This window comes from Melanaphis sacchari, unplaced genomic scaffold (genome assembly GCF_002803265.2).
Source record: "Melanaphis sacchari strain LSU unplaced genomic scaffold, SCAv2.0 Contig61_pilon_pilon, whole genome shotgun sequence".
Lineage (NCBI taxonomy): Eukaryota > Metazoa > Arthropoda > Insecta > Hemiptera > Aphididae > Melanaphis > Melanaphis sacchari.
In genome coordinates, this window is record NW_020271437.1 from 798,600 (window position 1) to 814,943 (window position 16,344).

Sequence of the window (16,344 nt, forward strand, 5' to 3'; positions counted from 1 at the left end):
TTTAATAAATGATAAAATATACCAAAAATATATCGTTGTGTGTTCCTAGCAAAAGAATCGCTATAACTTCTTTTTTTGTCGAATACGCCAATCTGTATAATATATAATATGTTACATTTTATTGTTGCAGGATCGTCGAGAAACATGTGTAGGCCGTCTCATTTTTCTCATCCGGCTGCCGCTTGGCTGAATGGCGGTAACAACAACAACAACAACAACAATAACAACAATAACGGCAACAACCAGTTGGACACCAAAATGCAATCGTCGTCCCCCGGGGGCGGTTGGTATTCGTCATCGCCAACAGTGCAGGACGATTCGCCATCGGCGGTCGCCTCTTCATCCAAAGATATGCAACATTCAGGCGGAGGTGGAGGTAACAACGGTGGCGGCGGCGTCGGTGGTGGACATCCGATGTTCACGTTCCCCCCGACACCGCCCAAGGACAGCACGCCCGATTCGATGACCACTGCCACGACGACGGCCACGAGCTCATCGTCGTCATCGTCATCTTCGAATAGTGCGGCGGCCGCGGCGGCTGCTGCGGCCACTGCCTACTCCATAGCGTCCATGGGAGTATTTTTGCATCCAGACAACCATCAGGGATGTGGCGGCGGCGGAGGTGGAGGCGTTGGAGTCCAGGACGTGAAACCGTCCATGCTGGTGGCCGGTGGCTCGTCGTCCAAACAGCGCGAAGGTACCTCGTCGTCAAGCGGTGCTACATCGCCGGGCAGCTCGACGTCTGCCTCATCCTCGTTTAACGCGTACCACCTGAACCACCATCATCACCACCTCGGTGGCGGAGGAGGCGGCGGCGGTCAACATGAACCTGCCGCCGGCACCGCTGCCCCGACATCCTCGTCGTCCTACACCCATTATCCCTATCACCACCACCATCACCACCATTCGGCCATCGCTCCCGCCGTTTTCTCGCCCGCCAAACACCCCTCGTCCTCATGCCATTCGCCCGGCACCAACGCCATGAAAAACTCCTCGTCCTCGTCTTCCAGAAATAAGTCTAGGACCAGCGCCGGTAAGACCATTTTGCCCCAGCCACATACGCATAATAATAACCGCCTATAACGATCTATACAACAATATATATATTAAAATATTTTGTATAATAGATCGAATAATATAATAATAACAATGATATATGTATAATTACTACTAACACTGGATTTAACATTTTTATTTTTTATACACTAACAAACTAATCTACAGTATATTCACTAAATAAGTACATAATATAACATAATTTCTTCTAACACTGTTCATCGCTTCACTATCTAGTATCTAGTAGTATAATTTCAGCTACTTATGATTTATACGCTTACATAATACATGATACATAATGTCATAATAACATATCCAATTTTATATATTATTTAACTATACTTATCTATAGATACATACGCATATATTAACTATTGAATACTTAAGTCTTACTGCATTACATATACTTGCTAACTTGTTTACTTATACATAAAGGGCTAAGGAAATACATTTTTTTTATAAAAATCGATATTTTGGCACTAACATATTATATCTATTTATTGGTTTTATGAATTAGATAAACAATGCGAAATGCATGACAATTCTACTCTCGAATAAAATTTATACTTAACTTGAAGTACAATTTTGAAAATTATACATTATATTATATATCACATGTTATCGTAACGAGCTATCTACCTCAAGTTTATCGTATATATTTATAATAGTCAACTCGATCCCGCGCTAGTGTTTTTTGCTTATAAACATATGCAATAATAAATAATAAAAAAATTTATGGGTACAATGGCATTTTGCGTTGCACAGTTTTAGTAAAAAAAGTAAATATATTATTATATTCCATCGCCATAATATATAAACTTAATATTTATAATACACTAAATTTTACGATAAATCATTTCATATTATATAGGTTCACGGATTCATATTATTATATATCCGCGGTCAAGTGTATTCGCACAAATTATGGTGATACGTTCGAAATTAATTACACGTTTATCGTTTTTTATTGCTTTCCCGTCGACACAAAATACCTATGCAATTTTCGTTGTGTACATATTTCATAAAATCTTTGCGTCTATATGTCTATTCGATAGTGACATTCAAACCTTCATACGCGTTTTACACGAATAAGACAAATAAACTTAATAATTTATAATATGACATACGTTAATTTACGTCTTATTTTAGCTCAGTTTAATAATCGACGAAATTAAACAATTTTAAATTTTAGTAGGTATAGATAAGCACTCGTTTACGTATTTATATAATATAATAACATGTGGTATTATTTTAATATTATTTGTTTAATTTATGCTGTTAACTTTATTACTCGCCCAGATTACTATTAAATAATTACTTACCTATAGTTTGTTTAAAAAATTCAAACAACATTAACGACTACACACACATACACACACACATGAAAGGTATATATATATATATATAAAATCCTGAGATTTCTGGTCGCGTCGTCTTTTATTAAAATCTAAATTAGTTAATCGTGCATTTAGGTATAATATTATGATACATAAACCTGCTATACGTATATTCTTACGTGGGTTTATAATATAATATAATATAATATTATTATACGATATGTTTTCATCTCGCATGTCTAGCAATCGAACAACTTTTAAACGTATAATTCTGTTATAATAATAATATAACGACGTGTGCGCATAGTCTCGCGTAATGTCATCAACCCGTCTCGATAGATTTGTCAAGGTTGCTTGCAACAGCAGCAGTAAGCAGCGTAGGTACTCGTGCTCGACCTATCATCGTCATCATATAAAATATAAAATATTATTATGTTTACGGAGGAGGTCCTTATGAACGATAAACGCGTTTTTTGGAAACAAATATGTTCCAGCTATTTCGTTTTGTAGAGCCAGATCCGATGATCAAAGTGTCACATAGTGAGATTTGACTACCGCAGCAGTATAATTAAATTATTATGTTTATTTAAAAAAAATATTTCATTTCTGTTTTTACGAATCGCATATCATATTATCGATTAAATAATTATTAAAATATACTTTTCTTTATCGCATATTTAGGTCTATTTAAATTTAGATAATTTACCTATATATTATGTGTTATATAATAAAATACTTATTTTAAATGATAATATCCATCACTATCGCCACTGCATTATAAGAAATGTGTACAGGCGAATAGTATGTTTTATAATACGCTTAAAATAAGTACTAGTATATGCATAATTTATGTCCGCATGATGACCACAGTTTTTTTTATTTTTTATTTCGACTTGCGTTATTATAGTTACCTCCACGCGACACCAGAGCAGCCGCCATATTGGCTGCGCGGGCCGCACGTTAATGGTACCTACTTATATATATATATATATATATACCGACTGAAGCATAACGATTTGCCGACATTACACACACACAAACATACGACGTAAATAACATAATTTTACAACTCTCGTAATTAGAGATACAATATAATACTCGCATATTCTTTTTTCTCGCACAATGACAACACCCCCGTGGACTTAAAAATATTATTATCATTTTTATTATTGTTATTATTATTATTATACTTCCGCTTTAAAACTGTATATATATTATTATACATACAGGTACTTTCTTCTTCACTCACCGCAGTAGGTATATATTATAAAAACTTTAACGACATACATACTAACATGGCGTTTGGTTGAGGGGTGTTTCGCTTGCTGAAATTTAATAAAATATAATATGCATTGATATACCTGCCTATACATACGTACTTATTAAAGTATTCTTTTCGCGCGTATCAGCAGCGCCATTTCAATTCTAAACGAGGCCGATAATCTTATATATTTTCCATACTAGCTTATATTAATATAATATAATTGTTTACTTATACTTTTACTTTTTTCTAAATTATACTACGTTGCAATGTGCAGCTTACTAAGTCAATTTGTCAATTTTTAAACTTGAAAAAAGTATAACATTAATAAATTATAAATTAAAATGCATTATAAATGACTTTATATTTTATCGCTGGCCAATTATCGTTTAAATTGCTCTTCTTTCACATGGTGCTTTTGATCCCTGCAGCTGGTATTGTGGTTAAATAAAAACCACAAATCTAAATGCTTTTAATAATATTCTATATTTTAGTATATTTAGGTAATATGTATGTAATTGGGTTAAGTTCGCGCGCGCAAGCATAAAGAAAAAAAATACTACAAAAACGACCTCGACTCGAGTTTTGGTTGAAATGAGTCCTTGGCCCGGAGTTGTGGATATACGTGGCGCGTTTATATAATAATATAGCATAGTTTAAGTACCTACGTAACGCGCAAGCGCGCTTCAATCCATTTCCTGCGGCGAAGAGACCGTAACAGCGTTGATGCACGCTGCGATCGTATTAATAAATCTTCGTTATTAAATCGATCCTCAGCTCACAGATATATCCGTCAGTGCAGATTGTGTGCGATATCATATGCCACGGCGCAGTTGACGAAACGAAAATGGAACGAGCTTTACATGTGGTTTAACTGCACGTGCTGCAACGTATTTAGTGACACGTTTTCACGAGACGAGATTGCATTTTTTATTTTCGTGAATATCTTATCATTGTATCTATGCCAGGGTGAATTTCGTTGTTTCAAATTTTATCGCGTCCTTCCCGCCCTCACACACGACCTTTTCCCTGAAAAAAAATTATAAGTGTTCCCTCGATAGTTTATATAATATACATATCATATGTGTATTATAGTCTCTAGCCACCGGGTTAAGGAGCATCGACGTCATTTTATGACCAATTACGTTTTACGATCCTCTGGATTACGTTTTCCTTTTTTTTTTTACAGTTGGACTTGCTTTTTATCTTCCCGTAAACCCAGTCGAGTTGTTAAAAACAAAAACTGGGTCAGTCGTCATTTTTCTCGAATTATTCTACTAATTTCATATACACACAATATAATATATCTTTGTATTTATATGATAGAATGGCATGAGGGGTGCGATAACGGATTTTTTTTCGTTTGTACGGTTGATCCTTAAATACACGCTTACTATATATATATATATTATACGAGTACGCGTGTACACAGTCAGATCGGTTAAAAACTCAATTTTCCAAATGACCAGTTGCCCGTAAATACACTTATTATATATATATATATATATATATATTGTATACAGAGAGAGAAATATCAATTCTATAAGAGGGTATTCGGTGCTGGGTATAAAATATCTTTTAAGAAGATTGAAAATAAAATCTTTTCTATATGTATATGTAGTATATACACAACAATGAACCTCCTCGCGTGTACACAAACCGTACATTCAGTTGACAGCTAATAATATAACAACGACGACGACGACGACCCTCGCGAAAAATAAAATAATTCTTTCGAGTGAAAAGTAAACATATACCTATAATATTATATACACGTACACTCGCGCACTGCAGTAGGTGTACCCATATATTTATGTGGGTATTACGGGCGCACAATATAATTTTCGTGCCGGCAGCAACTCGTATACACACGTGTGTGTACGAAATGTACATGTGTGTGTGTGTGTGTGTGTGTGTGTGTGTGAATGTGTACGAGCGCGAGCGCGCGCGCGCGCGTATTTCAATGGGCATTCCGGGTAATGATACACTATACAGTCTAATTAGCGGTGAAATTTACATACCAACGGTCGTTTCTAGTGCCCACGCATCACGAACTGTATATACATCGCTGTTGTTGTCGTTGTTGTACCTATTATTTATTTTATTATTATCATTTTTTTTTTTTCGTTATTAGACGTTATTACATTGTTGTACCTATACATACGTATAAATACATATATAGGAGAAGGTACTTATACATATGATTTAGCCATATACCCGCTCCGATGTCGTTGTGTATTATGTGCACTGCATGTACATATATTTTTTTATTAGTGTTTTGGTAGTGGCAATAATAATAGTGTACCTACCTACCGTGTGCGTGTAGGTAGGTATACAGTTGCAAAAGTTTGAAATGAGACTGCGGAGAGATCCACACATGTGCACATGATATTGTAATATAGGTAACTGCGGCGTTGTTTCTCCGGGACGAGTAGGTTAAAAGAAATAACAAAAAAATAAAAAATAAAAATAGAAATAATATACGCGTATGCGCTCTCTCGCGGGTAATTACACACAATACGTGTGTACATTATAGGTGTATATAAGTATCTATCTGTACAGCGATAAGTTCGTGATGCCGGGAATAGATAATGGCCGGGTGCCGAGTTATATTGTGGCTATTAATTTGGAAAGGAGCTGCTGCTGCTGCTGCTGCTGCTTGCATCAGTGGTGTGCACCTATATGTAATATGGAAACAGCCTACTTATAACGTGAAATCGAATACGATAAATATATACACGTGCGCTTGTGTGCGTGGGCGTTATAACATACGTATAATATAGAAAAGGGATTTTTCGTATACGTCGAAACGGCTAAGACACAACAACGCCGGAGCAGTGTATATTTATATAAATTGTATATACGCATAATATAATATTATATACTTGCGGTAATATATGCGCTCGAGACGAGGTCGTTGAATACCTGTATTTTATTATTGTTTTTCGAAAATTTTTTTCCTTTTCTTTTTTGGCTTTCACACTGCGAAACTCTTACGCGCGTCTTGCCTATAATACCTATACCGGCGTATCATTGACGCGACGTGTGATCAAACGGTTTTTTTCCTCGTCCGGATAATAGCGATGCGCCGCCACACCTATGGCGCGTGTACCTAACGTAATTATAAAATATTTTTTAAAAACAAAAATAGTGATTTATGATTTTTACTTTTGATCGACCGCCGTATGCGTGATCCTTCTCATCGATCACTCACTTTCTTTGCAATAACGTAGTAATAATATTATAATACAATAATCCGTTTAGATCGTTGCGCACCTACCCCATAATATAAATATTACCTAACATTATTAAGTATAATATTAACCTAACACGCGCGTAATAATATGCTAATATAGACCTGCGATTGCTTGTACGCTGTGCCGATGTATACAGAATATATTTGGAAGATGTGGCATGTTTATAAAACGTTTAAATTTAGTGTACAGTAATTGTCAAATCCTCCAAATACATTCTACATAATATGTTTAATAAAATATGATACCGTGTTATTGTTAGTGATATTATGTATTACGCAGCTCCGCGTTAACCGGGCAGTAAGGAGGGTCTCTTGCTCTATCATCGGTCATTTAAAAAATGATAAAAACAAAAAAAAATATAAGCCCCGCTCGTCCGGGCGAGAGACCTTCTTTGCCGGATGCGCACTGTACATATTTTATTATCGTATAATAGCCAATAGGTACCTATGTAACAAGTAGGTGCCTAGTGCCTACTAATAGATTGGTGGTGTAATGTGCATAAACTGATTTGGGACATTTGGCTATATTATAAAACGCACTAATATGATATTATATATTGTGTATGTACACGAGTTTTTGTATTTATACGCGTTTTGTGTTTGTTTGCAGAAGGACGAGAGTGCGTGAACTGCGGAGCCACGTCGACTCCATTGTGGAGGAGAGACGGCACCGGACACTACTTGTGTAATGCGTGTGGCCTCTACTATAAAATGAACGGGCAAAACCGGCCGCTGATTAAGCCCAAGAGACGTCTGGTGAGTAATATCGCCACCATTGTTCGCTTTTGGCGCTCGTTATATATTATATTATATATATTATTATATACCCGTGCTCGTGTGTATATCGTCGTGTGCGCGCGCGTGCGTGCGTTTGTGTGTGTGTAATGCGTATGCACAATGAAATTATTGTTCTGCCGGTGTGCATATGTTTAATATAAATATAATATATTTACCCCGACCACGAGAAATCGCGTTGGAATTTAGACGCGAACGGTTAAAAAAAAACCGAATGCGACGACGACGACGACGACGACGACGACGACACACGAATATCATCGACCCGGCATAATATTATGTGTTTTATTGAATTATTATGGTGTTGCCCGGTCTATGGTTAGTACCTATATGTATTATTATTAATATAAGCGATGAAATTTTATGAGAACTCGCCCGCCGCCGACACACGTGTGCCTCTAACGAAGGCCGTCGTATTTTTCCACGTTTGTTCTTCCAGTTTAATATGGTTTTTAATATTTTACTCTCTATACCTTCTTAACAACAATAATAGCATATGCGATTATATAATTGAGTGACTTACGTCTGTTTTCCCGTCCGCAAAAAATGTAAATTCGTTCTCTTCAAACAATATTTTATGTTCCACGTGCCGGACGACAAAAACAAGGCCCTAATTTGTAATATATCTCACACTACTCCCCCCCCCCCCCCCCGGAGCGACAAACGCATACACGCGCACAATATGTTATTTCCTATTATATAATATTATTTTATATATACTATATACATAAACATTATGCAGAATTTATGAATAAATTGTCCACGCGCGAGTTTCAAATAAACCGTCTGTTAAGTATAATTTAAAATATATAATGTATTATGGTAACCTATGAATAACGACCTGACAGTCGTGCGTATCTAAAAAAGCGGGGAAAACGTTACGAAAAAATTCATCCCTCCACCACATGCGTATGGTATAAATATTAGATCGTACTTTTGTAGAATAATTATGCAGATGGTCGAAAATAATAATATTGCGTCTTACAAAGGATTGCGTTTGATTCAATAATGTGTGTAATTTTTAAATCTAATTCGTAAATAGAATTATTATGTTTATATACTCGCACCTTACCCATACTATTATCGGGTAAAACGCGATTGACAGTGTCTGAGTTGACAGAGGCGGTGAGTGGTGTATATCGACCAAACTACGTTTTATATATTATATAATGTTATATTATTTTTTATTTAGCTTGCGAATATGCAATCGTAAAAAAGGTGGTCATATACACAAATACGTAATTACAAAACTACGGAAATTAAAAAAGCAAACGTAATCATCGTTGCTACCATCAGAATATATAAATCGATGCGATTTCAACCGTCATCGTCGCTACTACCGCGCAGGGACCGCCTATGTATTCGTATATAATATATATTGATTTTTCCGTTTACACGCTGTACATCTATAGTATACGTTATACGCGATTATATAATATAATACATATATTTGTATATGTTTGCGTGTGTATTATATAGTCCCCTTGCGTATATATGTGTATATAGCACTACGTTTCCTATATGTATTTTACACGGTCGCGCGCTGGTGGGAAAGCTGCACGAAAAATGAGGGGCGACAGCTGCTGAGACCGCGGGGAGTAGCCATGTTCGAAATTCGTCCCCTTTGCTCGAAACCCCATTTACGTTTTTATTTTTATTTCTTTTCGTTTGTTTTTGTCTTCGGCAACAACCGGTTACCCCTCGCGACCATCATTTGACGGGTATCATTATATGTATTCGTCAACATCAGCCAATCAATGGACGAGTCGTACCGCGTAGTGTGATGTATGTTATATAATATTACGCTTGTGGGAATTTATTTGAACAAAAAAAAAAATTTAATATCAGATTTTCATAAAAATTCGCGTGACATATTATAAAAGTTTGCGCGTACCTACCAGCTAATAGTATAAATTGGTAAGTAAAAAGATTATTTCACATCCCAAAATATTGCCTATTGCTGAATAGGAAGAATTTCTATTGCACATATTATACATTGTAAACATCTATCAAACTAACCTATATTATAATAATACAAAATACACATTGTAGCGGAGTCACCCGAGTCGAACGCGTTATTATTTGTTTTTATTATTATTATTATTATTATTATTATTATCATACGATCGCCAGTCGCAGCACGAGGTATATTTGCCTAACATAATATATTATATTTATATCATCGTATTATAATAGTCGTACAAATTTGTCTCGCCGTGTCACATTCGGTCGGCCTTTTTTCACTATTGCACGCACACGCATAATATTATATGTATAGTTATAATAACATATTATATTATATACAATTTTTTATTCATTTTGTTATGTTCCATACGCGTAATAATATATAATATTATAATACGCAGCGATATCGGTTAAACCGACGACGGCGGCAGCCGGGACCGACCTACTATATACCGCCTCCTCTTCCCCTGGCCGCCGTCGTCGACCGAATTTACATATAATGGGAGCACCGCTGCGCTATACACACACATACATACACAGAACTTACAGAGGACGCGTTCATATACATGATATTGTATGTGTTTATATACATAACGGTCGGACGGCGCGCTTACACCGTGTTCGGAGCTGTGCAGTATATAATATATATCGCGTGCCAGCAAAGCGCGTTCAGTGCACAACACTTTCGGGTGCCTACCTATATATAACATCGTATATTATATATGGAATAAAGTATTCGAAAATATGAATTATTACCGTCGGCGTAACTGCCGCACCTCCTCGTTCTTATTTTATTTTCGCACTCATATTCGACGGGTGGCGGTACAATATAATGTAGGTATAAGCGTATTATATAATACATTATAATCGTCGACGTTCGGTATAGTGATCTTTTTTTGTACCCCTCGCCCGTCAAGCATATGTGTTACTCAACGAACGTGTTATGTATTTCGACCGCAACTCGCCCAAACAATCGTTTTCATTGAAAAAACTTAATCCGCATTTTTCTCTTCATAATTTATGTATTACAGCCCTCGCGTATTATAATTTGATAAAAAATTTATAGCTTTAATTCGCTCAAAATGAATTATTACAAGTTGTCAAATCGTATTTTACATTAAAATTATAACAATCTAAACGATATTTTTATGTAATAACGTAGTTGAATAGCATTCGTCTAATTTCAAAAAAATTATAATGACTATGCTTGCTAAATTACCCTATTTATAAATATTATATTAATAATGAAATTTTACGATGAGACTATTACACACCGGATAAATAATCATAATATTATACTGTATACGTTAAAAAATACATACATATGTCACGATACATTCCCTATCTCACAAGAATCGAGTTAATCGAGTGTTATCAAATTTTTTCAACGGTCGACACACACATCAATAGTGTGCTTTATACGCTGTAGCCACTGATATAACTGCTCATATCACACAAATCATGTGATACGGTTTTGTTACACCAATTATATATATATATATATTATGTGAATGTTTATGCTGAAGAAAAAGCTATTAGTTGGTCGGGTAAGAAAGGGAGATAATCCAATTTCACCCGAATCAGTGGTCCAAACAATTCAATTTCTACATACTTGGTCGTTTTATTTGTAGCGCAAATAAACTGCATGCACCACCGCCGATTACGACACTGCAATTGGTCCACGTCCGTCGGCGACGATAATAGACATTTAATTACACACCGTGTTATTTTTTATACTATATTTGTTCCGATTGCCAAGCAACGAAATCTTCTTTATGATTTTCACCATATTTTAAGTACAATAATATAATATAATATACTTAATATTCCAACTAGTCATTTGGACACGACATGGCAGACATTTTTCGTCCGGTACGTTCCGGTGCGTTTCGCGCGCGGTTCATCCGTTCTGCCCTGCGCGTTCTATTGTCCGCTTTTACTTTTAGACATTCGCGGTATAATTTAAACAACAATAATAACAATTATAATATATCGCTATGCCCGCAACGTATAATATTTTATGATACGCTATTAAGCATCGAAAAGTAGAGTGAAATCACACCTATATATGTATAATATACATAAGGCCTTGGATGATGGTTTGATTTACGAATAATTACTACTTTCGGCTCTGCAGCGCATCTCACACATAGCTGTATATGATACTAATTTTAATCTCCGTCGAAGAAATTGAATATACTGTCCATTCAGAGTATTATACAACTATTACCAATATTATTTTTATTCAAATACAACATTTGGAGACATTAGCTAGCAAAATAGTTAAAGCTAAATTAAAAAATTATTTTTTTAAACTTTTTAACTTAAATAATAAGTTAGTACTTAATATAATAATCGATCTAAAAACTTAACTAGTTAAAGCAACTGTTGTAATAACTTAACTTTTTCAGTTAAAATTTAAAAATATTTAAACAAAGTTTGTACATATCTAAAACAATTACATTTTTGTGTACAATTATTTTTAACAAAAATAAAAAATAAATATTTTTTGATTTAAATTTATAGTGTCATCAACTAGAAATTATAATAGATACTTAATATATTAGCCTAAATTAGTTTTAACAGTAAACGATAAAAATAGAATTAATTTTAAAAATTTAAGTGTAATCAATCACCGTTTACATAATATGTGATATATAGGTATAGATAAAAAATATTAATCTCATTTTTATTTTTATGGGTTGAGTTAAAATTTTTACTTTATTTACTTTAAAGTTAAAACTTTTTATAGTTAAATATATTGTTTGTTACTATCGTATATTAACTTATAACTATTATACGTAATTTTTACACCGTTGACTTGATCATACTATAATTAAAGTCAACATTTTTCATTAACTTGTTCCTCTTTGATTATATTGGTCAACTTAGGGTTATATAATATGTACTTGCTTATTGTGTATAAATTGTTGAAATACGCATACTTATATAGTTTAAAATAAATATATCGAGGTGTATCGGTCAAAAAAACACTTTTTTTTTTTTAATACATATTAGTACAGGCAAGATATACACTTATAACATACTTAAACTCATATCTATTGTAGGTATAATATATATTCGTAAATGCGATGATATTATTTAGATTACGTATGTCGTAAACCCATCTCGCGGTGGATCGTCGTGCTACGGCATCGATAATATGTAGACCTCAGGAGTTAATTAGGGCAAAGCCCCCATGCGCGAGAGTAAATATAATAATATATATAATGCTTAAGCGCACCTAGTACAGGCGGCACGTCAATCCTTACATGGCGAACAGTGGCGGCCGTACCGCCCGCAACCGGCTGTCGGTCAAACCGCCGCCGCTGCCCCGCCGCTTTCGTATGTTACCGCGGTCGTGCGTGTATATAAATGATATACCTACCTAAGACCGAGTGGTGTGCAGAACTGCAGAGCGCATAGTGCAAAGAGTATGCAAATTTCGTCGTCGTCGTCGGTCGTCTTATTATTTAAAGAAACACAAAAGTAATGATGGAAAAAAAAAGCACGCGAGTCAGTCGGCGGCGACGGCGGCGTGATTGTAAAATACACACCGTATCGTCGTCGTCGACGTCGGGGAGACCTCCCGATTGACTGGGCCCGGTTGATCCGACGACAACAGAATGGCAGAGGACGCGCGACGACGGCGATAACGGTCGTTGACAACCCCGCCGCCGCGGTCTTCTAATTGAACTCTGCCGCCGCCGCCTCGCAAACGTTCGTTTTTTTACATACATTATTTTATTATATTAACATTATATAATGTTATTGGGTATTGTTTTATAGTCGTCAATCGCGTTTCGTTAGTGTAAAAAATAGTTATCACAAAATGTACGCGCACCCTCCGACAGAAAAATGTAATGTCCTTGTGCTGAGCTTTTGTGTTGCCTTTGTCGTCGAAGCTATAATATAAGTCTACAGTCCTCGTATAGGAAGTGTTAAGTTTTTCGATTTTCACAACAAATCCGTTGCCAAGGGATACGCTTCGTGAATAGAACAGTGCGTCGTACGGTCAAACTGTGTTGTATACAACACTATGGAAAAAATAAAAACCCGTAGTATCCAATTTAATACGTATAAATATATTATATTTTAATAACGTGTACCTATGCATTTTGCTGCAATGTATCATCGTCATTCGTCAATCGCGGGTTGATCGACCGTTGGAAATTCGATTGTTTTTTTTTTTTACGTCATCCGATTTCCGAATAGGTGTGGGGGGTCGACCTGGCCATACCCGCCCTTCACAAACACTACCAGCCCCGGGACTCCCTCTCCCCCCGTCGCGTCATTTTCACCGGGCCGGTATTAAAAAAAACTACAATATAAATATAATATCATACACCTGAATAAAAAAAATAAAAAACGCACACAGAAATAATGAGAATTAAAAAAAAATAGCCCATGTATGTAAAGGACATTATTATTATTATTATTATTATTATTATATAACCGTAGCGGCAGGGTATATCAGCCCTCTGTCATTCCCCCACCATGGACGACGACCGACCCGAAGAGGGGCTGTCCGATAAGAATCGCGAGCGCGACGCCCCGCACGCCGCGGTGAATAAGGGATGAAACGAGGGGGTTGGTAAAAATGTATTTCGCCCCACCCGCCATCGACGACTATTGTGCGTGCGTGCTCAAAAGGGGGACGCGAAGCGCGGCGTCCGATAGTATCGACTGCGCAATTGCCGGCCGCGACGACATCGGTGGCGTTGGCGTCGGTCTCTGTCACGCCGGTTCACCGCTGCAGCAAGACGCGCGCGCGCGTACGATTCCGCTCACCCAGTCCCAGCTTACCACCCAGTCGACGATTCATCTGCGCCGCGCCGAGCGGGCGAACCAACGACGCGCGCGCGTTGATAAACGATCTCTCTCTTCTCCGCTCTTCTGCAGTATACACTCGACTCTGCTACCCGCCGCTTGCGTTTATTTATATATTATATACGCCACCCGCACCCCCAAAGCACCGTATATATATATACACCGATGACAAAGCTCCCTTGTTTCGTTATCTTCTCTAAACGTTACGAATCCCTCGTGATTTATTATCGCAGAAACTATCCCTTGCCGCCCGCGTTCTCTCTCGTACCACCAACCCCGTCACAACTTGGTCGGTTTTTCCTACCGCCACCGTCAGAAAAACCACTCGCTCAGAGAAAAATCTTTCCCGAGCGCCGCCGCCAGCCAGCAGCCAGACCCTTCAGTTTAAAAACCATTATTTTTCTTCGGACCACTTAATTCCACACGATTTCTTCCCACTGCCACCGCTCCACGGACGTCTCTAAAGTCTAAGACTGACCCCATTCAGCTCTAAATTTTATATAAATAACGTCGAAGCTTTAAGTCCGAAATCCATAATGATTTTCCTCTTGGAAAATATTGTTTACTTTTTAAAATAACCAAAATAATCCATCTATACATTCTGTGTTCAATTCTGCTTCCATCTCTAAATATATAATAATATACTATAATTCCCGTTTAAACGATAGATGCATCATTCATTCGATCAACGGTCAATTTAGTTACAGAAGATTCGAGTTACATATCATATATCATAATAAAGCAGTATCCACTGTGTATGTTTAAGTCGATTTAAATAATTTAAATAAATAATTGAAAGAACTATTTTATAACTCAATACTCACCATGGTAGTCGATTCGCATACTTAATTGGAACCGTTGAGGATATAATGTATAATAATAATATATTATTCTCAAATGCATCCTCCCTGCAATAGCAATATTTTTAGTATCGTAAGTAGGTCATAAATCGTACATAAATAAACACCACCGTCCACCAGCAATGCTCATTGTCATTGAACAGTAAATAATCGCGTTGTTGTAAAAAAAAAATAGCATCGACAAATTTAGAGTGAAAAAACGAATTCCTAGCCAATTAATTTGTTTATTTTAATATTATACCTCATACTTAAGCGTTATATAATATATACGTGCGTCGTACACGCCTTGTGCACAGACTAACATAATATTCAGTTTCTTCGTCCTACACGTGTGATTGAAAGACAGAGATAGAGTGAATAAGAGTATTTATGTATAGATATATCGTGCTTATATATATGTGTGTGTGTGTGTGTGTTTGCTACTTTGGTATGCTAATTTAACGACTCGGCTCCGTACCGGTCTCTCCCATCCCGGCGCCGCCCCTTTCAAATCTCACATTCCCCTTCGCGCACCGTTATACCCTATACATACTGCAGAACTCAGCGTGTTTGTATGTTTCCACGTGTATTGCAATTGTGTATGTTTGTTGTAAAATCGCGTATTTAAAACACAACACGGCACTTTAGATATACAATATTATAGATGCCTATAACCTATACACTGCAGCCGTTGCTCGCGATACGTATTTCGTTACGCCGCCTCCATTGACCATAAGGAAATATTTATTGTTCAACAATAGAACATAAAATAATATATTATAAATTATAATATTATCATCATCGTTCGGTAAACCGTTTTTTTCCTACTTAAAACATATTTATTTATTTTTTTTTTTTTTGCTTTGTCGTTTTAGTATAGGACCGTCGTCATTGCGGCCTCTCGGTTTCGCACGAACCGAGCACAAACGATTTCCCTGGCGTTATTATTATCATCATTATTATTATTATTATTATTATTGTGCGTAACACGAGAAAATATGCGCA

The 16,344-nt window shown here is 36.4% G+C and overlaps 1 protein-coding gene across 2 annotated transcripts in view; it reads left to right on the forward strand.

Annotated features, from left to right (window-relative positions):
• The window catches only part of LOC112600194 (GATA-binding factor C), a 54,817-nt gene that overhangs the window by 23,557 nt on the left and 14,916 nt on the right, over positions 1-16,344 (forward strand). The window contains exons 3-4 of one of the 2 annotated variants that reach the window (XM_025347364.1): positions 131-1,033; positions 7,521-7,666. In XM_025347364.1, the coding sequence (XP_025203149.1) occupies positions 131-1,033; positions 7,521-7,666 (1,049 nt within the window). The remainder of the gene's footprint in view (positions 1-130; positions 1,034-7,520; positions 7,667-16,344) is intronic. The other variant, XM_025347366.1, reaches the window with a different exon arrangement.